The sequence below is a fragment of the Mesoplodon mirus genome, assembly GCF_964341445.2.
Source record: "Mesoplodon mirus genome assembly, chromosome: 19".
NCBI lineage: Eukaryota > Metazoa > Chordata > Mammalia > Artiodactyla > Ziphiidae > Mesoplodon > Mesoplodon mirus.
The window spans coordinates 54,215,730-54,243,509 of NC_138995.1; the positions used below are offsets into that span (position 1 = coordinate 54,215,730).

General features: G+C 40.7%; 1 protein-coding gene across 1 annotated transcript; it reads left to right on the plus strand.

Moving 5' to 3' along the window:
- Positions 1-1,325: 1,325 nt before the first annotated feature.
- On the plus strand, positions 1,326-3,502 carry TEX101 (testis expressed 101; the record flags this gene model as incomplete). Its single annotated transcript, XM_082606679.1, has 4 exons — positions 1,326-1,581; positions 1,729-1,914; positions 2,993-3,121; positions 3,282-3,502. 4 exons carry the CDS (start codon positions 1,326-1,328, stop codon positions 3,500-3,502), a joined length of 792 nt encoding a protein of 263 aa, XP_082462805.1.
- Between the last annotated feature and the right edge of the window lie 24,278 nt (positions 3,503-27,780).

Below are 27,780 nucleotides of genomic sequence, written 5' to 3' on the forward strand. Positions count from 1 at the left end.
ACGTGTTCAGAGGATGAGGCCTGGGCTGAGCAGGAACCACTGCAAGTGACAGGTGAGGAGGCCAAGTTGACTTCCAGCGGCTATGGCCACTGGATGGGTGCTGGGGCAGGGACCGGGCTGGAAACATGCGAGGCATTTTGGACAGGGAGAAAAGTTCAGTGGGTGAAAGCCAAGGGTTTGACTTCCTAGTGTGGCTGGAGAAGTAGGGACTCTATAACCCAAAGAGAGAAAAGTGTAAGCAAGGCCATTTGGGGATGCACCGCCCGCCCCATGCTGCAGGCCTAGAGCGGCAAACACCAGCGAGTTCTAAGTCCTCCGGCTTGCCGGCCACTCAGCGTCCTGCGCATGCGTACCTGGCAAGGCAGCCTGGGATAGGCCAATGGGGTGTGGCGTTCCTCCGGGCTCATCCAATGAGCTCATCAGATGCTTTCGTATCGACGAGTGGGGCTTCGAGTGATCTGTCCGGTGAAGCAGGCCCCGCCTTCCGTGCCTCGGAGACACCAGGAGAAGGCCCGGCTGGGGCGAGTGGAGCATTCCAGGGCGTTCCTTCGGCACAAGGAGATTCTTGTGAGATCATATATAAGCCAGGAGGAATTCTGGTCCCTTAAAGAGTAAAAGGGTGTCTGGGGGCCCAGATTCCTGGGTCCTGAGGAAAGAGAGGCGGGGGGGTGGGGCGTGCGGGACTCCTGGAGCTGAGGGGGGTGAGGGCCGGGGCCCTGCGCTCTTGGGTCGGAGAGGGGGAGAAGCTGGGTGCCCAGAATCATGTGTCCTGACAGAAAAGGTGACTGAACCCAAACTCCCGGATCCCTAGGTAGGACAGGGCTTAGATCTCAGAATCCTGAGTTCTGATGAAGTTGGGAGCTGGGGACTGAGGTTCTTGGGCCTCGAAAGAGCGTAGGTTTGAACCTGGACTCCGGAGTCTGAGGGAGAAGGGGCCTTTGGGCCAGGTTACGGATCCAGAGATCGGAGGGTATGGGGCTGTTGAGCTCCTTGGTATAGGCGGCTGAGTCTGAGAAGTACAGCTAGGGAAACTGAGGCTTGTTAACTAGTTAACTTGCCCAAACTCACAAGCTAGATCGGGACAGACTGACTGCAGAGACCATCGTTTTATACAGCCGTACACTCTGCCCTGAAGTCAGTACTTGTTGCCAGAACTTAGATTTAATCTCGTTCCATGTGGCTGAAAAGCTGCTTCTTCCTCAAATCCCAGATCCTGATCAGTTCTTCCAAACGTCTCTAAAAGAAGCCATGGGAGCCTGTCATTTCCAGGTTTTACTGTTCCTCTTTCTCCTAGGAGCCCCGACCTTGATCTGTACGTATTGGGGATGTGGGGGGAGAGCGGCTGGGTCACGGAGGATGGATTTCTGGTGAAAAAGGAGTGGTTTGGGGCCCCACAGAGAAGGGCAAGTGCTTATCTTTATCTCATTTTCTCGCCAGTGGCACAAAAATTGCGTTGTCAAAAGAGTACATTCGTGGGTTTAGAAGCGGATCCAGCAGAGACATTTAACTGGACCACAGACAAAGTTGAGACTTGTGACAACGGGGCCTTGTGCCAGGAAACCGTGCTGATGATTAAAGCTGGTAAAATGAGGAGGAGGCAGCTGGGTGGTAGGGCAGGGGCAGGGGCAGGGAGGGAGGCGATGATGCCCATGTTACTGCGGTTCCCCGTCCCCAGGCCAAACATTAGGCCCCGCCCCCCATCCACGTTCCTTCCCTCTTGTCTCACAGCAGGGACCAAGACGGCAATTTTGGCCACTAAGGGCTGCAGCTCAGACGTGGCACCGGCACTAACGTTTATCCAGCACACGCCGGCCCCTGGCCTAGTCGCAATCTCCTACAGTAACTACTGTGAGGACTCCTTTTGCAACAACAAAGAGGACTTACATGAGTTATGGAGGACGGAAGAGATTGACGGTACCCTGGGGGGGAGAGATGGGTGCCGAGAGAAACTCTATACACCCCTGAAGAAACGGGAGGTCCTCCTTGTTTGTGTTCTTACTCAGCTTAGGTCCAAGTGGGCCATACACAAAAGGACCTCAGACCTTTGGCTTGTCTTTCTTTTTCTAAATTGTTACCTTGAGGTCTGGAAACACTGCTCCGAGCAGAGGGACATCAGTGAAGGCTGGAGTGTAAATGGGGTTTGGGGTTTATAAGCAATACAATGTCAGTGGAGGTTTCTGAGCAGGGTGGTGTGATCATCCATCTAACAAGCATTGCTTCCCCCTTGCCGCATGGCCACAGCCCAGTTCCCCCATTGGTCCTCAAGGCCTATAGAAATCTGGCCCCGCCTATCTTTTCAGCTCATTTCCTTCTCTTCCTTCTCTCATTTATTGTATTCTAGTTGGGGCTAGGATTCAAAATATTTAACAGTGGAGATGGTACTGACCAACCAGAATGGACGCTGGCTATAAAAAAACAGTCCAGTCCCACCTGTCCCTACCAGCTGAGTATCACCACCACAGTTTCTCACAATGCTCCAATCCACCAAGCCGGCTCACACCTCCGGCCCTTGGTCCTCGCTGTTTCCCTTGCTCCCCTCCCCCAGTCCCCCTCCCCCATTTTCACAAAGCTAACCTCTGTTCTTCCTCCATCTCGACTCAGGCCTCGGCTCTGGGAAAATACCTAACCAAATTACTTTAGGTACTTAGGTGGTCCTCCATTTCTTTGCCACTAGACCTTGGACACAATGCCTACTGAACTGTATGGTAGTTAATTACTTACATGTCTGTCTCCTTCAAGGCAGTGATCCTAGCTGGCAGGAACTATGTCCTTTTCATATCTGTATCTCCACATCTAAGCACAGAGTTTGGAAGTCATGTTGGATGGGGTCCTGACAGCACAGAAGTCAGCTGGAGGGGGTGGGGGGGTGGTAGTTAACAGTCCTCAAGTAGAGAGGCGTCAGCAGGAAAGACTTGAGGAGGAGAAGGCAGCAAGGGGAGGCAACGCGAGAGGCGGGACCCGCCCTTAATTGTCCCTCTCTCTCCCGCTTCAGCTCCCAGAGGGTCAACAGCCCTCCGCTGCCCAACCTGTCTGGCTCTGGGGTCCTGTCTGAATGCTCCTTCTCTTGCCTGCCCCAACGATACAAATCAATGCTATCAAGGAAAACTTCAGGTCACTGGAGGTAAACTGAACATCTGGTGGTTTCAGAGGCTGGAAAACCAGACATCTGAGTGTAGCCCAAGAGGTTCTGACACTCAGGGTTCCAGGAATGAGGGAGGCCTGGACTCCTCTCTGATTTCCTAAAACATCTGCGTGTCTCCCCATCCTTCCTTGTTCCATAGGAGACCTCAGCGCACCTCTGGAGATCAAAGGCTGTGCATCCGCAGATGGTTGCAGGCTGATGTCTGGGATCTTTACAATAGGGCCCCTGTGGGTGAAGGAGGCGTGTCCACTCAGCGCTGTCTCTCCCCGAAGGGTTGAAAGTGGGGCCACATGGCTTCACGCTTCAGTCTGGAGGTTAGAGCTGCTGCTGCCGCCGTTGCTGCAAGCGCTTGTCCGTTGAGTAGGTGCTTCGGGTCCCGGGTCACGGGACATCTCTGCTGAGGAGCAGGTGGAAATTTGAGGAAGAGTCCCAGTGGATGCCTCTGACATTTCTAATAAAGTTTCTGCCATGATGTGTGTATGCCTCAAAACCGGAAGTGGCATTATTGAGCTAAAAGGGCCCTTAAAATTCATCTTCTCCAACCTACACATTTTGCAGAAAGGGAATCAAAGATCTCGAAAACTTTAATGAATTTCTCACACTTACATAGCTATGGGCAGAGCCAGGACCAGCACTCTGATGTTTTGACCTAAAGTCTGGTTTTCCTTTCACTCTCATAGGTTTCCTTGTCTTGCTAGCTGGACAAGAGGCTAATGTTGTCCTCCTCCAGAACGCCCCCAACCCAACTGTAAGGCCAACGTCACCTGCTTTGGGGTTCTAATATTTCCCTGGGAGGTGTGGCAGAATGAGAAAAATCAGACTCTAAATTCTTCAGTTACAGTGGTCCCGTCTCCCTCTATCCTATTTGTCCCTTGCCCACTTTACATCATTGCTTCCCATCTCTGCTGACTACTTGATGCCTCCTCAGTGGACAGAAGGAACTTAGGAGGGACCTGGGGCTCAGTAGGGTCTGATGAATGTTGGTGAAAAACTATTGGGTGGGGAGATTCTTTTTTCACATTCTTATGCTTATTTATTTAACTTATTACTCAAGAATACATAAAGTCTATGTTATTGTAGAAGACTCCAGTGATATAGGAGCTATAGAGCAAAGTAAAAGGTAGAGTAAAGGGGAACAGACTTTTTTTCATTTTTTAAAAAAACAGCCTTATTGAGGCTTAATTGACATACAATAAACTGCACTGGGAGTGGGAGGAGAGACTTTTAATACAAACTGTTGACCCCTCCCACAAAGGACAGGGGAGTCTGATCAAAGTATAGCCAAGTTCTTTCTAGAAAGTTCTCTAGTTCTTACTAACTCTTTGAGTTAAAGGCCCACTCCGGCTACTACGTTACCTTTGTTCCCAGGCATCCAGTTCCCCATCGTGTCAGTTTGGTGAATCTCTCTAAAGAGGGAGCGGAAACACCAATAAATAAAACTTTAACTTAATGAGGGGACATAGAAATTTGGGAAATTACAAGCATTCAGAGCCTTGACTGGTAAATACTATTTGGGGTAAAACACAAAATCAAAAACAAAAAACGAACCGAAAAAGCCAAGTAGCTGTTTCCCATAGGACACTGGCTTCTTAATGGCACTGAAGACAGTTGCAGAAGACATTCCTGAGTAAATGGAGGAGAGCCACAATTTTCAAAAATTTGGCCTGTGAATTGTTTTGGTATTTTTAAAATTATATCTATCATATGCCAAAGAGCTTTATGCAGCATGTACAAATTTCTCAGTCCACAAACTCAAGTGTGCCAACTTTCTTAATTTTTAAATATATAATATAAACTATTTAAATATATTATTTTTATGATAATTATTTTGTTTATAACAATCCCCCATTCTACCTAGTGGAGTAACCAGTCTGAGTAAACTCGGTCATGCCAGGGTTTTCTCAGTCATTTCAGATCTAAGTTCAGTCAATTCAAGGCTTGTTTTCCTTTCCACTCTCCTCACCCAGGGCTTTGCTATAGTGCTGGTGGGCAGGAGGTGACTGTCTAGATTTCACCTCTCATGCTGCTCATGTCCAGGTTCTTACTGATGCCTGGGTTCTCAGCTTCCATTCCTGCTGGCTTCCACTGGGAAATCTTCAACCCTGTCTGGGGATTCATGGGCTCCACGCAGGCCCTGTAAGCTCTGCCATCCCTCTTAGCGACTTCGGGGCCTCTTCCAACTGCTCTCAGATCCCCCCCGAGGTCCTTCAGGAATCTAAAGCAGCCTAGGAATCCCATATAGGTGATGAAATTCCGGAAGATCTGGAGAAAAGATAATTTCATAGAGACTTGCTTTCTCCCAAGGTACTTGAGAACGAGATGCGGCCTAGACCCTGCAATTTATCACCCACCGTACACAGACCACTATCACACATTCTTCTCAAACCTACGTTTTCTTTTTCCAACAGTCATGCCACAGGAATTCCCTGGCGGTCCAGTGATTGGAACTCTGCGCTCTCAATGCCAAGGGCCCAGGGCTGGGGTTCGACCCCTGGTCGGGGAACTGAGATTCCACAACAAACAAAACAATCATGCCATAAAGCCTTCATTCTTAGAGTGAAACTTAAAAATTCCAAGTCTAACAAGTCAAAAGTTGGGCCTTTGGAATTATATCAACTTCAATTTACATAGCCTACTCTGAAATTTCAGGGCTGAACATGGAGGTATTTCTGGCTCTTTGCATTTCTAGGGTAATAGGCCTACTGACCGACTGGAGGAGAAGGGGCAAGAGAATCAGTACAAGGAATGGGGGCGTGGGGAGATAACAGTAATAGCATGATATCACCCTGCCGTACATGTGCTTCACCCACCCGGATTTAGCCTCCATCATCACACGCGATATTCACTGCTCCCTCCAGGGCTGTGTTCACGTCCTTTCCTCCCTGAAATTCCATTTCCTCTCCCCACCTACCCACCCCAGAGGGCCCCACTAGACATCTCACTGCCAACCCCAGCAGACCTTTTCTGACTTCTCTGGCACCCACTGATCTCCCTCAGCATAGCCCCAGCACATCTGCCAGCCTTCCTTCAATATTTTACAGTTTCCTACACAACGTATAATCTCCCCTGTCAAGGTAGCAGCACTTCAGGGACAGGCATTATTTCCAACAGCTTTACAACTTAACAGCATGCGTAAGATGTGACTGGCAACTTGAGGCTATGGGTCTTCTGCTTATTGAAGTGAACCAAACTCCACTACACATGCACACACACCCCTCTCCAACAACAAAACTAACCACCATCAACTGCAGCCAATTACCTGAAACTTGATGCTGATGTGAAAAAAAAAAGACAGTAAGTTCTAGAGAGTAGACAAGAAAAGAGGTAGAAGTCTAAGAAGGATGGGCACTGCAGAAAGTAAGAATTTGAAAACTCCTCTCTTTTGTCAATGATGTTATAGTGGCCAGGTGGGCACATCCTCGTTTGGGGCAGCGATGTCAGAGTGGGAGATGAGTTTTTTTGGGTTTTTTTTTGTTTATTTATTTATTTTGGCTGCGTTGGGTCTCCATTGCTGCACGCGGGCTTTCTCTAGTTGCGGCCAGCAGGGGCTATTCTTCATTGTGGTACGTGGGCTTCTCACTGCAGTGGCTTCTCTTGTTGTGGAGCACGGGCTCTAGGCGCGTGGGCTTCAGTAGTTGTGGCACATGGGCTCAGTAGTTGTGGCACACAGGCTTAGTTGCTCCGCGGCTTGTGGGATCTTCCAGGACCAGGGCTTGAGCCCGTGTCCCCTGCATTGGCAGGCAGATTCTTAACCACTGCGCCATCAGGGAGGCCCTGCATTATGTTTTTTTAAAAAGTAAGAAATTTCCTTTGCAGCGAAATATCACTTGTATAAATTAAACAAGGCACGGAGTTCCCTGGTGGCCTAGTGGTTAGGATTCAGGGCCTTCACTGCCGTGGCCCGGGTTCAATCCCTGGTCGAGGAACTGAGATCCTGCAAGCCACGTGTGGCCAAAAACAATTTTGGCATGGCCAAAAAAATTAATTAATTAATTAATTAACTGAACAACGCTACAGTCAGAATACAGAACAGTTTCTTCATCTCAAAATCCCTCTTGTTCTACTCCTTTGTAATCACATCCTCCCTCATCCAAGTCCTTAACAACCACTGATCTGTTCTCTGATCACTATAGATTTGTCTTTTCAAAAAAGTCATAGAAATGGAATCATACAGAATGGAACTTTTTGAAACCAACTACTTTCACTCAGCATGATGGCTCTGAGATTCATCCATGTTGTGTATATCAACAGCTTGTTCCTTTTAATTGAGAAATATTATTACATTGTATGGACATACCACTGTTTGTTTATCCATTAACTCATTGAAGACGTCTGGGTTGTTTCTAGTTTGGGACAGTTATAAAGTAAACATTTGCGTACAAGTGTTTGCTGTAAACATTTGGGTACAATTTTTTATGTAAACATAAAATTGTATTTCTCTAGGGTAAATACTTAGGAGTAGGATTGCTGGGTCATATGGCAAGAGTGTGTTTAACTTTACAAGAAACTGAGAAACTGTTTTCCAGAGTGCTTGTATCATTTTTTTATTCCCACTAGCAATGGATGAGAATTCTAGTTTTGCAGTTTTCAGGATACAGGTCCTGAACATATGTTGTTAGAGTCATACTTATTTCACCTTTATGGGGCTATTGTAAATCGTACTTTTAAATTTCAGTTTTCAATTTTTCATTGCTGGTATAGAAAATAAGTGCAATTGATTTTTGTGTGTTGAATCTGGCTAAACTCATGTATTAGTTCTAGGAGCTTTTTTGTGGGCTCCATGAGATTTTCTAAGTAGACAATCATGTCATGTGCAAATAGGGACAGTTTTTTTTTTTTCTTTTCAGCATGTCGACCTTTTATTTTATTTTCTGATTGTAGTGGTTAGGACTTCTAGTACAATGAATAAAAGTAGTGAGAGTGGACACTTTGCTTTGTTCTCAGTCTTAGGAAATTTCTTTAAAAATTAAACATACATTTGCCATAGGATTCTGCCATTCCTTTCCCAGGTACTACCCAAAAGAAACAAAAGCATATGTCCATACAAAGATTTTTATACAGGGTGAGATAGGGAGGGTGGGAGGGAGGGAGATGCAAGAGGGAAGAGATATAGGAACATATGTATATGTATAACTGATTCACTTTGCTATAAAGCAGAAACTAACACACCATTGTAAAGCAATTATACTCCAATAAAGATGTAAAAAAAGATTTTTATACAAATATTCATAATAGCTTCATTTATAATAGCCAAAAACTGGAAGCAACTGAAATGCCCATCAACAGTTTAAAAATAAATAAATTATGACATGTCTTCATGATGGAAAACTACTCAGTAAAAAAAGGAATGAACTGTTGATGCATAGAGCCACGTGGATGAATCTTAAAATAATTATCCTGAATGAAAGAAGCTAGACAAAAAGGAGTCCCCACTGCACGACTGTACTTATATTAAACTTCAGAGAACGAAAGTTAAATCTACAGTGACAGAAAGCAGATCTGTGGTTATCTAGAATGGAGAAGGAGGGGGGAATAGATTGCAAAGGAGAACAGAGAAATTTTGGAGTGATGGATACATTCATTATCTTGACTGTGGTAATGGTGAGGTTTCTGGGGTGTTCACATATGTCAAAAATCATCAAATTGTACCCTTTAACTATGTGCAGTGTACTATATGTCAATTATACCTCAATGAAGCTGTAAAAAAAAAGCACAAACTGATAACACTTTTTCTGTTTTTCAGTATTACCTTAAATTACCTTTTCTTGATAAGATTGGAGTAGAGATGGAGGAGAGAATTATTATACTGAGAAAACTAATTTTGTGTTTGGTGGTCTGCCAGACTCCAATCCATCCCATCTGTTCCTGCTGTCACCAGTAAATCAACTGGCTTCTTGTGGACACAGTAAAATCTCTCTGTCTTTGACAGATATTCTCCTCTGCCTCCCAACTCCCTGACCCAGGATTTGCCTCAGGAAGCTGCCATGGCTTGCCAGTCACCTATGAAGGGCTCCCTTCTATGGTAACCAGAGGGGCTTTCTTGTATCCATTTCCATTTCCCTGTTTTTGGGGGGGTTGTCTGTTCATTTGTTTGTTTTGCCACACCCTGAGGCTTGTAGGATCTTAGTTCCCTGACCAGGGATCAAACTCGTGCCCCCTGCAGTGGAAGTGCAGAGTCTTAACCACTGGACCGCGAGGGAATTCCCTTTCCATTTCTCTTTAATTTTCCAATGTGTGACACTTTATAATGTCCAGATATTTCTTGGTGTTATTGTAGAAGTTAAGGTCTTCCATGTTCTCCCACATCCTAAGCCAAAATCAAAATCTCAATATGTGTGGTTTTTTAAAATAAATTTATTTATTTTTATTTTTATTTATTTTTGGGGGCATTGGGTCTTCATTGTATGCAGGCTTTCTCTAGTTGCGGCGAGCAGGGGCTACTCTTCGTTGCAGCGTGAGGGCTTCTCATTGCGGTGGCTTCTCTTTTTGCGGAGCACGGGCTCTAGGCACGCAGGCTTCAGTAGTTGTGGCTCGCAGGCTCAGTAGTTGTGGCTCGCGGGCTCTAGAGCGCAGGCTCAGTAGTTGTGGCGCACGGGCTTAGTTGCTCCACGGCATGTAGGATCTTCCTGGACCAGGGTTCAAACCCGTGTCCCCTGCATTGGCAGGAGTATTCTTAACAACTGCGTCACCAGGGAAGCCTTCGATGTGTGTTTTTAGCATGAGGAAGCTGAGTCTCTGGTCCTAGTCCAATATTACTCCCAACTGCTTTGATTTTATGCCTTCAGAATCAGACTCTATCATATGGTACCCCTCCTGTTGTCAGCATCAACCAGTCCCTGTAAAAAGTTCCGTCCTCAGTTGATGACTTCACCCTTGTCACTGCCTCCTCTCCATCTTTTCTCTTACTACCCAGTAACTGGGTCTCCACCCTTAACCATCTCACCTCTAATAACTTTTTCTTTCTGTCTCCCTCCTTGTTGTCACACTGCCATTGAAATACTGTACCAACCGTGAAATCTCAATTAAATGCCTCTCCCATTAACAACTATAACATAAAGGAAGAGGGTAAAGGAATCCATACGATCATAAAGTTTCTACATTTCACTTGAAGTGGCAAAATATTGATTATAAGTAGATAGTGAAGAGTTAAGTATGAGTATTATACTCCCTAGAACAACGCTAATAACACCATGGAAGACCAATTATTAAATTGTTAAAGACTAATCATCAGAAGAGATTAAAAATAGGGACTTCCCTGGTGGTCCTGTGGGTAAGACTTCACGTTCCCAGTGCAGGGGGCCCGGGGTCAATCCCTGGGCAACTAAGGAGACCGCATGCCACAACTGAGAAATCTGTATACCATAACTAAAGATCCTGAGTGCCACAACTAAGACCCGGAGCAGCCAAAATAAATAAATATTTTTTAAAAATAAAAACATCAGGGCCTCCCTGGTGGCGCAGTGGTTGAGAGTCCGCCTGCCGATGCAGGGGATACGGGTTCGTGCCCCGGTCTGGGAGGATCCCATATGCCGCGGAGCGGCTGGGCCCGTGAGCCATGGCCGCTGGGCCTGCGCATCCGGAGCCTGTGCTCCGCAACGGGAGAGGCCACAACAGTGAGAGGCCCGCATGCCGCAAAAAGGAAAAAAAAAAAAAAAAAAAAAAAATACAAAAATAAAAACATCAACCAACTATATGGTGTCTACAAGATAATGACTGCAAATACAATGATACAGGTAAGTTAAAAATAAAATGATACACTTCCACTTCTGCTCCAAATGGAGTAACAGGGACTAAATTTATCCTCCTACATGCAACAAACAAAAACTAGACAAAATACATTGTTTTCAAGACACCTGACATCAAGCAACAAAAGGCAGTAATTCCTGAGCAAGACCAAAAGGATCCAACTGTTTCCAAATAGCTAAACTGAATTTGATAACAAAACTCAATAATATGTATAGGTAGACAAAAAATATCCAGCATCAAACAAGGTAAAACTCACCATGTCCACGCTATTAGTTCAAAGAAAGTTAGAATGGCTATTTTAATATAAGACAAAGTGTAATTCACCTCAAAGAACACTATCAAGGATAAAGATCATCTCATATGAAAAACAAGCCAGTTCATCAAGAAGATACAACTATTAAACATGGATGCCCTCAATAATAGAATTTCAAATCTATGAAACAAAAACTGAAGGAATTGCAGAGTGAAACATAAATCCTCAATTATAGTTCAGGATTTCGGTTCCCTTCTCTCAGTAACTGATAAAACAAGCACAGAGCAGATCAGCAAGTATATAATAGAACTGGATAACACTATCAACCAATTTGACAATTGATATGTATAGAACATTGCACTCTACAAGAGCAGAATACAAATTCTTTTCAAGTATACATGGAACATTTATCAAGATAGGCCATATTCTGGACCAAAAATTTAGTCACAGTAAATTTGGCAGGATTCAGGTCATTGAAGTTATGTTCTCATACCACGTTGGAATTATATTAAAAATCAATAACATGGGCTTCTCTGGTGGCACAGTGGTTGACAGTCTGCCTGATGATGCAGGGGACACGGGTTCGTGCCCCGGTCCGGGAAAATCCCACATGCCACTGAGCGGCTGGGCCCGTTAGCCATGGCCGCTGAGCCTGAGCGTCCGGAGCCTGTGCTCCGCAATGGGAGAGGACACAACAGTGAGAGGCCCGCGTGCTGCAAAAAAAAAAAAAAAAAAAAAAAAAAAAAAAAAAAATCAATAACAGGGACTCCCCTGGCAGTTAGTGGTTAGGACTCTGCACTTCTGCTGCAGGGGACATGAGTTCGATCCCTGGTCAGGGAACTAAGATCCCACAAGCTGCTCAGCAAAGCAAAAAAATAAAATAAAATAAAAAAGAAGAAAAACTCAAGAACAGGTCCAATCCAGTTCCATCTGGTTCTCCCACCACCCTCCCACCACCCTATTTGGCCAAGGGTCCCAGCAGCTTGGGTGATAGGAGAAGCACAGCGGCCAGGCAGCCCATCTTGGGAAGGATCTCAGCGTGCCCTTCAGGTAGGCACGGGGCACACACACCCTCCCCACAGCCATGATGCCCAAGACTAAGAAGGAGGAGCCCAGGAGGAGATGAGAGGGGTGGTCTGCTAAACCTGCTGCTGCAAAAGTGGAAAGGAAATCAAAAAGGTGGCAGGAAAAAAAAAAGTGCAAACAAAAGGGAAAAGGGGAACAGAGAGAAAACAGGCCGAAGTACCTAACCAAGAAACTAAAGATTTACCTGCAGAAAGTGGAGAAAATAAAGGCAAGGAGAATCCAGGCTCTGATGAAGAAGGAGAAAAAGAAGTCTAATTAATATCATATACCATGCCTTATCAGTGGTCCCTGTTTCCCTTCTTGTACAGTCCGGAGGAATACTTTTTTCAACTCCTTTGTAAATGCAAGTTTTTAGTAGCTCTAGAAACATTTTTAAGAAAGAGGAATTCCGGGCTTCCCTGGTGGCGCAGTGGTTAAGAATCCGCCTGCCAATGCGGGGAACACGGGTTCGAACCCTGGTCCCTCTTGCAGAGCAACTAAACCCGTGCGCCACAACTACTGAAGCCAGCGCGACTAGAGCCCGAGCTCTGCAACAAGAGAAGCCACGGCAATGAGAAGCCCGCGCACCAGTAGCCCCCGCCCGCCGCAACCAGAGAAAAGCCCACACGCAGCACTAAAGACCCAACGCAGCCAAAAAAAGAAACGGGAATCCTACCTCATCCCATTTGTTAAGTGTAACTTTTTAAAAGCGTACAATCATTTGCTAGATGTTTTTTGTTTGCTTGTTTGTTTGGTTTTGTTACAACCAGAAAATAGTGGGATATGGAATACAGGAGATTTAACTGTCTTGGGTGTAGTTTTTACATCCTTTAATACAAAGCATACTAAATGCAATTTGGAGTCATAGTCATGCATTTAATATGACTTGAACATTTTAAATTACTTCTATTCCTGTGTTGGTTTTGGTAGAATTGTTTCCTTAAAAAAACACTCCTTGATCTTGACTCCCCTGTCAGAATTTCTGCACTCTGTAACATCTTTGGTGACGGTAGCCTAGTTTTCCTAGTAACTTTGTTAATGTGCTGTGAAAGACTGAAAATTTGAGTATGTAGTGTGTATGATATTAAATTGTGAATCAGTAGGACTCATGATGTAACAGTGTATCAATATTTGAACATATTGTTACTTGATAACCTCTTAAGGAAAATTTGCCTCCAAATTTGAAGCTAGAAAGTCAACTGGAATAACTGTTTAGAAAACAATCACAATTATATATATATTTAAGATTTTCAGTAAAGAATTATGTACAAATTGAAATGTCAATGTACTGATCCTCAAAACAACCAATAAAGTCTCAATTAGGAAAGAAAAAAAACCAACAACAGGATTAAAAGCAGGGTTTCAAACAAATATTTATAAACTGATGGTCATAGCAGCATTATTCAGAATAGCCAAAAGGTGGAAACAACCCAACTGTCCATCTGTGGATTAATAGATAAACAAAATGTGGTATACACATACAGTGGAATGTTATTCAGACTAAAACGGATGAATTTCTAATTCATGCTGCAACATGGATGATCCTTGAAAACATTATTCTAAGTGAAATAAGCCAGACACAAAACTACAAATATTATATGATTCTGCTTATATGAGGTACCTAGAATAGTCAAATCCACAGAGGAAGAAAGTAGAATAGAGGTTACCAGAGGCCAGAAGGAGGAGAGAATGGGGAGTTACTGTCTACTGAGTACAGAGTTTCAGTTTGGGATGATGAAAAAGTTCAGGAGGTGGGTGGTGAGGATGGCTGCATAACCAGTGTGAATGTAGCTAATGCCACTGAATTGTACACTTAAAAGAGTTTAAAAGGAAATTTTTTATGTCATAGATATTTTACCACAATAAAAAAAATTGTTTTAAGTCAACAGAAAATCCTCTAAATATTTAGAAATTAGCACACTTCTAAGTGATCATGATTTAAAGAGGAACTAAAAAAGAAATCTAGAAAGTATTTTAAACTTAATGAAATGAAAACACAAAACATCACTCCTTGTGAGATACTGCTAAAACAGTACCTCAGGGGGAATGGTAGAGTGTTAAACACCCATATTAGAAAAGAAGAAAGTTATCAATCAATGACCTCATCTTCCATCTGAAGAAGCTAGAAAAAGGAGAGAAAAATCAAACTCAAAGGAAGAGGAAGAAAAAAAAAAGTTTAATCCATGGTCCAAATAAAAAATCACAATGGGGAAAGACAGTATTTTCAACAAATAGTGCTGTGATATTCATGTGGAAGAAGATGAATTTAGAGCCTTACCTCACACCATACACAAAAATTAATTCAAAATGGATTATAGACCTAAATATAACAGCTACAACTATAAAACTTTTAGAAGAAAACAGAAAAGAAATGTTCATGAACTTGGGTTAAGCAAAGAGTTTTTTGTTTGTTTGTTTGTTTTGGCCACACCCTACCAGGGATCAAACCCACACCCCCTGCAGAAGCACAGAATCTTAACCACTAGACCAAAAGGGAAGTCCCAAGCAAAGAGTTCTTATATATGACACCAAAAGCACAATCCATAAATTGATAAATTGGACTTCATCAAAATTAAAGACTTTTTTGCTTTGTGAAAGACCCCATTAAAAGGATGAAAAACAAACTACAGAATGGGAGAAAATATTTACAAACCACATATCTGACAATGGATTCGTATCTGGGATATACAAAGAACCCTCAAAAGTCAACATTTAAAAAAAAAGAATCCAATTAGAAAATAGACAACAGATATGAAAAGACATTTCACTGAAGAAGATATACAAATGACCAAAAAAAACATGAAAAGATTTTCAACATCACTAGCCATTAAGATCATGTTGAAACAGCACTACACACTTATTAGAAGAGCTAAAGGAAAAAAATAATGATAATGCCAAATGCTGAGGAGGAATGGAGGAACCAGATCTCTCACATGTTGCTGCGCAAATGTGAAATGGTACAACCATTCTGAAAAATAGTTTGGAAGTTTATTAAAAAAACTAAACGTACACTTACCATACTACCCAGCAGTTACACTGCTAGGCATTTATCCCAGAGAAAGGAAAACTTATGTCCACAGCAAATCCTGTACACGATTGTTCATAAAACCTTTATTTATAACAGCCAAAACTGGAAACAACCAATATATCTTACAATAAGTAAATGTTAAACAAACTCAGTAACAAAAAGGAACAAACAACTGATACACACAATTTGGACGGATCTCAAAGGCATTACGCTGAGTGAAAAAAAAAAGGTCACTCTCAAAAGGTCACATACTGTATGATTCCATTTATATAACTTTCTTGAAATGGCAAAATTATTGAGAAGAGATTTATTTTATTTCACCAATTAAATCCGAAATATTACCCTTCCTACACGTAATCAATTAAAACTTTTATTGAGATGCTGTACATTCTTTTTTTCATACTAAGTCTACAAAATATGGAATTTTACACTTGTGGCACATCCTAATTTGGACTTGACACATTTCAAGTGTTCAATATCCACATGTAACTAGTGGCTAAGGTTTAAATAATATAAATTGTCTATAATCTGTAGCCCATTTTTTATTGTGATGCTTGTTTTATTATTGAGTTTTGATTATTTTTCATATATCCTGGATGCAAGTTCTTAATCAGATATATGCTTTGAAAATATTTCCTTCTAGTCTATGCCTTGTTCTTTTCTTCTCTTAACAGTGTCTTTCACAGAGTGGATATTTTCGATTTGATGAAGTCCAGTGTATTAACTTTTGCTTTATGGATCATGCTTTCAGTATCATATCTAAAACATCTTTGCCCAGCCCAAGGTCACAATGGTTTTCTCCTATAATTGTTCCAGCACCAATTGTTGAAAAGACCACCTTTTCTCCACTGAACTATTTTGTGTCTTTGACAAAAATCAGTTGTCCAGGGCTTCCCTGGTGGCGCAGTGGTTGAGAGTACACCTGCCGATGCAGGGGACATGGGTTCATGCCCCGGTCCGGGAAGATCCCACATGCCGCGGAGCTGCTGGGCCTGTGAGCCATGGCCGCTGAGCCTGCGCGTCCACAGCCTGTGCTCCACAACGGGAGAGGCCACAACAGTGAGAGGCCCGCGTACCGCAAAAAAATAATAATAATAATAAAAAAAAATAAAACAGTCTATTGGATTTTCTGCATAACTAATTATATCATCAGGTAAAGGAGAATGCCACAATATATTAAAAGATGACTATACCATATCCAAGTTGAATTTTTCTAGGGAAAGAAATGTAGGCTCAGAATTAGAAAATCTAGCAATTACATCAACAGATTAAACACAAATATCACACAAAATCAGGAGCAGGAGAGAACATGATTTAGTTTTTCCTCCATCAGCTGGGGAACTTTTAATTTGGTGTCACTGACTCACAGAACTAAAAGTGACAGCAATAACAGCTAACATTTACAGAACACTTACAATGAGCCAAGAGTGTGCCAAGAGCTTTATAGGCATTATCCATTTAATACTCAACCTTTAATTCCCACTGCAACCCTCTGAGCAAGATATTAATTAACATTTTTATACAAAAGGAAATGAAGCCTCAGAGAGTTGATATAACTTGCCCAAGGTCACACAGTAAAGTAGCTGAGCTAGTTTTTTTTGTTGCTGTTGTTCTTGTTTTTTAGCAGTAGAATTGTTTTTTAAAAAATAGAATCTTATGTCAAAACCCTCTGTATAAAACAAAGCAGAACTGTGGGTGAACACCCTTAAGGCAGTGCAAAAACACTGAGAGTTATCATTAAGAAACATACCTTGAATTCTTCTGCTAAAAGTACCTCTACCAGTTAGGCTGCTTTGATTACTCCTGTACCCCAGTGCTCAGAGCAGCACCTGGCACATAGGAGGCATTCAATAAGTATTCCTGAATGGGGGAAAAAAATATATATATGTATACATACACATAATCTCAATAGTTATTAAAATATATTTGATAAGCTTTAAATAACTCCCCATTATTAAATGAAGCATCTTAAAATAGAAACAAAATATTCCTTTAACTTGCTAAGAAATATCTTTCCCAAATCAACATCCAACATCATAAGTCATGGTGAAACACAAGAGAAACACAAGTAAAGCAAAAAGCAACAAAAGATAAAGCTCTTAAAACAAGGGCACCACCTTTAGGAAATTTGACATAATTCACTAGGACAGAATAAAGAAGCATAATACATAAACATTCAAAAAGAAGATAAAATATTAATACTACTTTTTGTTGGTGGAGCTTTTAGCTTTTAACATTATGTTCAGAGGGGTGTGATTTCATCCTCACTATATTTCTTTTTCCCTGTAACTTCTATCTTCAATCTATCCTAAGTATACCTTTAATATACTCACCTGCCTTGTTTTTGTTAGCTGGCTATAAGCTCCTGGAGAGGAAAGACTGCTGGATTGGTACCTGGGTATTCAGGGTGTATAGCAGGGAAATTTATACCTAATAAACAAATGAATGAGTGCTGCATTTGGGGGTGCTGTGGAGGCAATAAACACCATTTTCATAGGTACTGAAACCAAGCGCAACCCTTTGGGACTCTCCCCATGTCCCCTGTCTCTTGAAGTAAAAGACTTTGCTTCAGGCTGCCCCTGAGTTTCAAAAGGCTGGCTCAAGAGTTAAGGATTAGGAATATGTGAACATGTAGTAACAAAGAAAAACTGTTGGGCTAGGAACCTGGTAACAATTTAAATAATAGGTCAGCCATATAGCAGAGTCATGGCAGTTTTAGTTCCCCCCTAAAGGACGTAGATAACAATGTCTGATGCACATTACCGGTTTTTACAGAAACCAGACTTTCACCAGATGGAAACTGCTAACTACAAGCACATGGACCCCAGACTAATTGAGACCAGAAGGTTGATGATGTTGATGCCCCAAATATCCTGTTACCTCACTACCAACCAATAAGAAGAATGTCCACCAGCTGATCAGGCACCCTGCAACTCACACCCCTAAAGTTGCCTTTAAAAACCCTTGCCTAATCAAAACTACAATGAGGTACCACCTCACACCAGTCAGAATGGCCATCATTAGAAAGTCTACAAATAACAAATGCTGGAGAGGGTGTGGAGAGAAGGGAACCCTTTTATACTGTTGGTGGGAACGTAAATTGTTGCAGCCACTATGGAAAACAGTATGGAGGTTCCTTAGAAAACTAAAAATAGAGTTGCCATATGATCCAGCAATCCCACTCCTGGGCATATACCCAGAAGAAACTATAATTTGAAAAGATACATGCACCCGTATGTTTATAGCAGCACTATTTACAATAGCCAAGACATGGAAACAACCTAAACGTCCATCAAAGTTGAACGGATAAAGAAGATGTTGTATATATATATATACACAATGGAATACTACTCAGCCATTAAAAAGAATGAAATAATGCCATTTGCAGCAACGTGGATGGACCTAGAGATTATCGTACTAAGTGAAGTAAGTCAGAAAGAGAAAGACAAATACCATATGATATCACTTATATGTGGAATCTAAAATAAGATACAAATCAACATATCTAGGAAACAGGAACAGACTCACAGATATAAAGAACAGCCTTCTGGTTGCTAAGGGGGAGGGGGTTTGGGAAGGGATGGATTAGGAGTAGGGATTAGCAGATGCAAACTATTATATATAGGATGGATAAACAACAGGGTCCTACTGTATAGCACAGGGAACTATATTCAGTATTCTGTGACAAACCATAATGGAAAAGAATATATAATATTATATGTATGTATGTATAACTGAGTCACTTTGCTGTACAGAAGAAATTAACATAACATTGTAAATCAACTATACTTCAATAAAATAAAAAATTTTAAAATTTAAAAATTAAAAAAAACAAAACAAAACAAACCTTGCCTGAAAGCCATCAGGGAGTTCGGGTCTTTTGAGCACTAGCTGCCCATTCTCCTTGCTTGGTGCCCTGCAAATAAACACTGTACTTTCCTTCACCACAACCTGGTGTCAGTACATTGGCTTTGCTGTGCATCGGGTGAGCAGACCCAAATCCAAGTTCAGTAACAATGTACAGCACATTTTAACAAATTCTAAAAGCACAAACCTTTACATTCTCAAGGTGTTTCTTCTCTATTATTAATGTGTGAGGGATGTTTCCCACCTCAACCCCCATCCTCAGGCCTGGGAGGGCAGACATCAGTGCCCACTACCTAAAATCAGGAGGTGTATGGTGCCCACATGTGCTCATCTCATAAACGGTGATTGGTCATTCCAATCAAAACTCTATTCACTCTCTGAGTCAAACTCATCAAGTCCTCAAAAATTCTAAATCTTTTGCTACTTTTCCCCTTAAAAATTTTAATAGACTTTATTTTTTTCAGAGCAGTTTTAGGTTCACAGCCTGAGTTTAATCCCTGATTGGGGAACTAAGATCCCACAAGCTGCATGCCAAAAAAAAAATTCCATACACATAGAAAAGTTTAATGAATAGAACGACACATACCCATATACTCTCCACCCAGGTCAAACAATTATTAACTTTTTGCCATATTTGCTTGCTCTCTCTTCCTCCCCGCCCTGCCACTTGTACGGTTATTGAATCCTTGAAAGTAAATTTAGACATCATGACTTTTCACCCCTACACATTTCAACATGCATCTTCCAAGAATAAGGACAATCTTCTATAGAGACACAATACCATTATCACATATAAGAAAATTAAGTCTCTGGAAACCCAAATCTCTACACACATTTCATTAAAATGTACATCTCACTTTCATTACTTTAAAAACAATATGGCTGTTACTTGCAATAAGTTTTCCATCCCTGGTAGCAGAAACCACTTTCAATAAGCATTATAAAAATAAAATGGCAAGAGAGGACAAAATTATCACAATCATCAAATTAAAATAACAAAAAGTTAACAATAGTTTCATAATATCATTGAATATATATCTTTGTTTGAACATTCCCAAATGTTCCAAGAATGTCTTCTGAAGTTTATTTGTGCTTTAACTAAAAGGCAATCTAGGTCCATGCACTGCATTTGGTTGTTACGCCTCTTTAGCTATTTTAATTTACAATAGCATTCACAATTTTCTTGGGCAAGACTTAGGCAAGAGGGCACATTTTAGAGTGTCCCACACATCACACACACACACACACACACACTAATCTGGCACTCGGCAATGGTTCAGGACAATCCAAAACCCTAAGCATCAGCTCTTGTGTCTAACACCAGTCAGGCCTCAGAAAAACACTTCTCCACAGCCCTTGCCCTATGTTCTTAAAATAAATATCATAAAGTCCTGTGAGTTGCACCATTATCAAAGCCAGAGATAAACACTCTGTCAAGCTTTGGAGGATGGGAAGGAGTTGAGTGACAGAAGCACTTAGGTAAGAGTAAAGAGGAGTTTCCCTCTCAGATGAAAGAACACCAGAAGTTATTGCATAATGAAATATTTCCCAGCAGTGAAAAGCATTCTCTCTCTCTCTTTTTCAAATAGTCCAAGTTGTGATTCTGGAGGGATTCATAAATGTTTGATATTAGTAGTTGCTCAGGGTAGCTGTGTGGGGTTGAATAGTGTCTCCCCAAAATTCTTGTCTACTCAGAACCTCAAAATGTGACCTTATTTGGAAACAAGTTCTTTGCAGACATAATCGGTTAAGATAAGGTCATACTGAATATTACAGTGGGTCCTAAATCCAATGACTGGTATCTTTATAAGGAGAGGAGAGGACACACACACACACACACACACACACACACACACACAGAAGAAAGCCATGTGAAGATGGAGGCAGAGACTGGAGTGGTGCAGCTATAAGCCAAGGAATGCCAAGAACATTCTTTAATTTCTTTCAGCAATGTTCTGTACTTTTCATTGTACAAATCTGTCATTTCTTGGTTAATTCCTAAGTATTTTATTCTTTTTGATGCTATTATAAATAGAACTGTTTTTGTAATTTCCTTTTCAGATTGTTCACTGTTCACATATAGAAATGCAACTGATTTTTGTGTGTTGAATTTGTATCCTGCTACTTTGCTCAATTCATTTGTTAGCTCTGAAAGGTTTTTTTGTGTGTAATCTTTAGGGTGTTCTACATACAAGATCATATACACAAATAGAGATAACTTTACTTCTTCCTTTCCAATCTGGAAGTCTTTTATTTCTTTTTCTTGCCTAACTGGTCTGCTGGAACTTCCCTAGTACCATATTGAATAGAAGCAGTGAAAGCAGACATTCTTGCCTTGTTCCTGATCTTAGAGGAAATGCTTTCAGTCTTTCACCATTGACTATGGCACTGTGGATTTTTCATATATGACTTTAATTATGTTGAGGTAGTTTCCTTCTATTCCTAGTTTGTTGTGTGTTTTATCATGAAAGGATGTTGAATTTTGTCAAATGCTTTTCCTGCATTAATTAAGATGATCATGTGTTTTTTTTTCTTTCATTCTGTTGATGTGGTATATTACATTGATCGATTTTCATTTGGTGAACCATCCTTACATTCTAGGAATAAATCTCGTACTTGGCCTTGGTTTATAGTCCTTTTAATATGCTGATAAATTATGTTGCTAGCATTTTGTTGAGGATTTTTGAATCAATGTTCATAAGGATATTGGCCTGTAGTCTTCTTTTCTTATAGTATCTTTGTATGGCTTTGGTATCTGATTAATGCTGGTCTCACAGAATGTGTTAGAAAGTGTTCCCTCCTCTTCAATTTTTGGGGAAAAGTTTGAGAACAATTGGTATTAGTTCTTTTTTAAATGTTTGGTAGAATTGACCAGTGAAGCCATCAGGTCAAGGCTTTTCTTTGTTGAGAGATTTTTCTTATTGCTGATTCAATCTCCTTACTAGTTACAGGTCTTTTCAAATTTTCTATTTCTTTATGATTTAGTCTTGGTAGGTTTTGTGTTTATAGGAATTTGTCCGTTTCATCTAGGTTACCCAATTTGTTAGAGTACAATTGTTCACAATACTCTCTTATAATCCTTTCTGTAGAATCCATAGTAATACCCCCAGTTTCATTTCTGATTTTAATAAATTAAGTCTCTTTTTTCTTAGTCCATCTAGGTAAAGGTTTGTTAATTTTGTTGACCTTTTAGAAGAACCAACTTTTGGTTTCATTGGTCTTCTCTATTGTTTTCTATTCTCTATTTTGTTTATCTCTGCTCTAATATTTATTATTTCCTTCCTTCTGTTAGCTTTGGGCTTATCTGCTCTTCTTTTTCTAGTTCCTTAAGTTGTAAAGTTCGATTGTTGATTTAGTATCTTTCTTATTTTGTAATGTAAGCATTTATAGCTATAAATTTCCCCCTTAGCATTGCTTCCACTACTTCTAATTTTCCCCAAGATTTCTCCTTTGATTTATTGCTTGTTTAAAAGTGTTGTTTAATTTCCACAACTTGGTGAATTTTCCAGTTTTCCTTTTTTTTTTTCTGTACACGGGCCTCTCACTGTTGCGGCCTCTCCCATTGCGGAGCACAGGCTCCGGACGCGCAGGCTCAGCGGCCATGGCTCACGGGCCCAGCCGCTCCTCGGCACGTGGGATCCTCCCGGACCGGGGCACGAACCCGCATCCCCTGCATCCGCAGGCGGACTCTCAACCACTGCACCACCAGGGAAGCCCCTGCAGTTTTCCTTTTGTGATTAATTTCTAACTTCATCCCATTATGGTCAGATAAGATAAATACTTTGTACGTATCCTTCTTTTAAATCTGTTGAGACTTCATTTGCCACCTAACTTATGGTCTATCCTGGAAAATGTCCCATGTACACTTGAGAATAATGTGTATTCTACTGTTGTTGGGTAGAGCGTTCTGTATACGTCTGTTAGAGTTAGTTGGTTTTTTGTGTTAAGTCCTCTATTTCCTTACTTATCCACTGTCTAGTTGTTCTATCCATTAGCATGAATGGAGTATTGAAATCTCCAACTATTACTATTTCTCCTTTCAATTTCAGTTTTTGCTTTATATATTTTGATAGTTGGTCATTAGGTGTGCATATGTTATAATTTTATATCTTCTTGTGTAGTAAACCTTTTATTAATATATAATGTCCTTATTTGTCTCTTATAAACTTTTGATTTAAAGTCTATTTTGTCTGATACCATATAGCCCCCCCCCCTTTTGTTTACTGTTTGCTTGAAATATCTTTTTCCATCCTTTCACTTTCAACCTGTTTGTGTCTTTGGATCATATATTTTTACCCATTCTACCAATCTCTATCTTTTGATTGGAGAGTTTAATCATTTACAATTAAAGTAACTACTGATAAGGAGGAACATGCTTCCATCATTGTGCTATTTGTTTTCTGTATGCTCTTTAGCTTTTTTGTCCCTCATTTCCTGCATTACTGTCCTCTTTTGTGTTTAGTTGATTTTTTGTAGTAAAATGTTTAAATTCCTTTCACATTTCCTTCTGTGTATATTCCATAGCTGTTTTCTTTGTGGTTACTATGGGATTACATTTAACTCCCTAAAGTTATAACACTCTAATTTGCATTTATACCACCTTATCTTCAATAACACACAAAACTCTTGTTCATTTACAGCTCCATCCCCACCCTCTTTAGGTTATATATTTCACAATATTACATCTTTAAATATTGTGTGCCCCCTAAATAAATGAATAATTATTGGTAATGGATTAGTCTCTTCAATAAGGTTGAAAACAAGACTTAGAGTTACAAACCAAAGTTACAGTTATGCTAGCTTTTACTAATAATTGGGGTTTCTCTCTTTAAATGTATTAGTCCCTTAAATCATGTAGAAAACAAAAAGCACAGTTACAAACCATTGTTATAATACTAGCTTTTATAATTTCCCATGTATTTACCTTTATTGAGATCTTTATTTCTCCATACAGCCTCAAGTTACTATCTAGTGTCTTAATTCTACTCTGCAGGACTCACTTGAGCATTTCTTGCAAGGCAAGTCTAGTGGTCAGGAACTCCCTCAGCTTTCATTTATGTGGGAATGTCTTAACTTCTCCCTCACTTTGAAAGACAATTTTGCTGGGTACAGAATTCTTAGTTGACAGGTTTTTTTCCCTTTCAGCACTTTGACCCTCTGTCTTCTGGCCTCCAAAGTTTCTGATGAGTAATTTTCTGGATATCTTATTGAGCATCCTTTGTATGTGCTGATTTGCTTCTCTCTTGCTGCTTTCAAGATTCTCTCTTTGTCTTTGTCTTTTGATTATAATGTGTCTCAGGGCAGCTCTTTCTGAGTTCATGTTACCTGGAGTTTGTTGAACTTTATGGATATTTATATTCATGTCTTTCATGAAATTTGGGGACTTTTCAACCATTATTTCTTCAAATATTCTCTCACTGTGCTCTCTCTCTCTCTCTCCATTTTCTAGGACACCCATGATTCGTGTGTTGGTTTCCTTGATGGTATCCCACAGGACCCTTAGGTTGTGTTCACTTTTCTTCAATCTTTTTTTTTTTCTGTGTCTCATACTTGATAATTTCCATTATTTATATTCAAGCCCACTAATTCTTTCTTTTGCTTGCTCAAGTCTGCCTTTGAATCCCTCAACTGAATTTTTCAGTTCAGTTATTGTACCTTTCAGCTTCAGAATTTCTTTTTGGTGTCTTTTTAGGTTTTCTATCCCTTTATTGATATTTTCATTTTGTTCACACATTGCTTTCTTGACTTTCTCCACATCTTCCTTTAGTTCTTTGAGAATTTTAAAACAGTTGTTCTAAAGTTTTTGTCTAATATATCTGCCATTAGGTCCTTTTCAAGGACAGTTTCTGTTAATTTTTTTTCCTTTGAATGGCCATACTTTCCTGTTTCTTTGTATGCCTTGTAATTTTTTTTTGTTGAACACTGGGCATTTGAATCTAAGGAAGTGGTAATTCTGGACATCAGATTCTTCCCCTCCCCCAGGGTTTGTTGTTTTTATTGTTTTCATGGAAGTTTCAGGGTTTTTTTCTTGTTGTTGTTGTTGTTGTTTTTAATTGTTGTAGGCTGTCTGTGTGCAGAGGATCAGCCTGAGGTGTAAACTTAAGTTCTTCTCAGGTCCTTTCTGAGCCTTTTCTTGGATATGCACTGTCGCTTCCTAATTTTCCCCATATGTGTAGTTGTTTTTCAATGTCCTTGTTTTTAATGTCTGGCTCTCAAAAGAGGAAAAAGTAAAAATGAAGTGGGGAGAAAAGGCACCAGCCAGATAAGTCGCCTGGAAGTCGGTTTAGCTGGAGAGAGAGGGGCTCACAACAATAGGGGAAGGTTCAACAACCTCAGCTGCCCACCTCTTTGTCTGTGATCAAAAGCGGTCAGAGCACAGATCCCTGATATTTGGAGGACAGGGTCCTTGCTGCCCTCTGGCTCCCACAAGCTGCATGCAAATTGCTCCTGGAACACAAGCATAGCAGCCTGTCGCACGGCTGGGGGTGTTGGATGGGTAGCTGCTACTGTGCTGAGAGATGAGACTGACTGAAATGAACCGCAATTTACCATTAAGCTTTCCTCTGGAAGTTGTTAAGCCTTCAACAGACTCCAGAGTCCCAAAACAGTTATATCAGACAGACACTGCCAGCGTAACTGTTGTCTGGGGGGGAGACAGATTCCTAGTGCTTCTTACTCTGCCATCTTCCCGCTGCTTGCCATAGTTATTTAGGCTGAACGGCTTAGATCAGTAGTTCTAACTACAAAGCAAAAGGGAATTTGTGGGGCAAAGGAGCATGTTAAATGACACCACAGGGATACGATCAGTGAAATCCAGACTGCAGGAACTCTGAAAGGCAGTGACCTAGCTTTGTCAAAAGTTAATTTTAGTGGAATAAAAAGAGACAGGAAGGAAGCTACAGCTTAAAAGAGACTTAAACACACAAAATCAAGTGTAATGTGTAAACCTCACTTGGATGCTGACTTGAGAAAAGGAGAAAAGATATTTTTACAAGACAGGTAAGGAAATCTATTCATTGATTGGCTATTTAACCCTATGAGGTATTTTAAATTCTATTAGACATGAGAACTGAAACTATGCATTTCAACACGACTTAATGGTTTGTTCCAAGAAAGTCTTGCCTAGAAGGATAAGTCTGTAAAACAATAAATAATTCATTATTTACCCCCGGAAATTCATGCAAACCAATTTATCTAAGCAAACAGTTTATTCACCTGGGCAAACAGCTCCCCTTTCAGGATTACAGATTGCTGACATAGGCAAAGAGCTCACTTATTACACAACAGTTTGCTTATCAAGGCTTGTTTCAAGACTATTGTTTCGTTGTGTTCACCAACCCTATATTATTGTGCCATAATCGTTGCTTAATCTTATCCAGTTCCTTGCTTTGAAAAACCCATCTTAAGTAGCCTTACTTAATTTTCCCCTTTGGGGCACTACTGACATTCTGTGGTCTTTGTGAGAGCCAACTGTTAACAGGTATAATAATATTTTTCTAGCATATTTATTTAAAAGGGGGGCTTAACATATCTGGACAAAACTGTAATTCAAAGATACATGCACCCCAAAATTCATAGCAGCACTATTTACAATAGCCAAGACATGGAAGAAACCTAACTGTCCACTGACAGATGAATGGATAAAGAAGATGTGGTGTATATATACACAATGGAATATTAGCCATAAAAAAGAATGAAATAATGTCATTTACAGCAACATAGATGGACCTAGAGATCATCATACTAAGTGAAGTAAGTCAGAAAGAGAAATACAAATATCATGTGATGTCACTTACATGTGGAATCTAAAATATGACACAAATGAACCTATCTATGAAACAGAAATAGACTCACAGACACAGAGAACAGACTTGTAGCTGCTAAGGGGGAGGGGGTTTGGGAAGGGATGGATTAGGTGTTTGGATTTAGCAGATTCAAACTATTATATACAGGATGGATAAACAGCAAGCACAGGGAACTATATTCACTATCCTGTGATAAACCACAATGTAAAAGAATATAAAAAGTAACGTGCATATATATATATACATATATACATATATATGTATAACTGAATCACTTTGCTGTACAGCAGAAATTAACACATTGTAAATCAACTATACTTCAATTTAAAAAAACAAAAAAGGGGGGATTTATATTTTTGAGGAAATATACTGAAGGATTTACAAATTTAATGAAACAAAGTCTGAGATTTGCTTCAATGTAATATGGGATGGAGAGAGGTGGGGGCATAGAAGAAATAACATCGACCATAAGTTGAAAATTGCTGAAGCTCATTCGTAGTTACATAGGGTTTCCTATACTATTTCTTATGTATATGTTTGAAATCGTCCAAAATAAAAGCTTTTTTTTAAGTTGAGAGTTACATTAAAAATAAATAAATTTATTTATTTATTTACTTACTTACTTACTTACTTACTTTTGGCTGCGTTGGGTCTTCGTTGTTGCGCACGGGCTGTCTCTAGTTGCCGCAAGCGGGGGCTGCTCTTCGTCGTGGTGTGCGGGCTTCTCATGGCAGTGGCTTCTCTTGCTGCAGAGCTCGGGCTCTCGGTGCGCGGGCTAAGTAGTTGTGGCGCACGGGCTTAGTTGCTCCGCGGCATGTGGGATCTTCCTGGGACAGGGCTCAAACCCGTGTCCCCCGCATCGGCAAGCAGATTC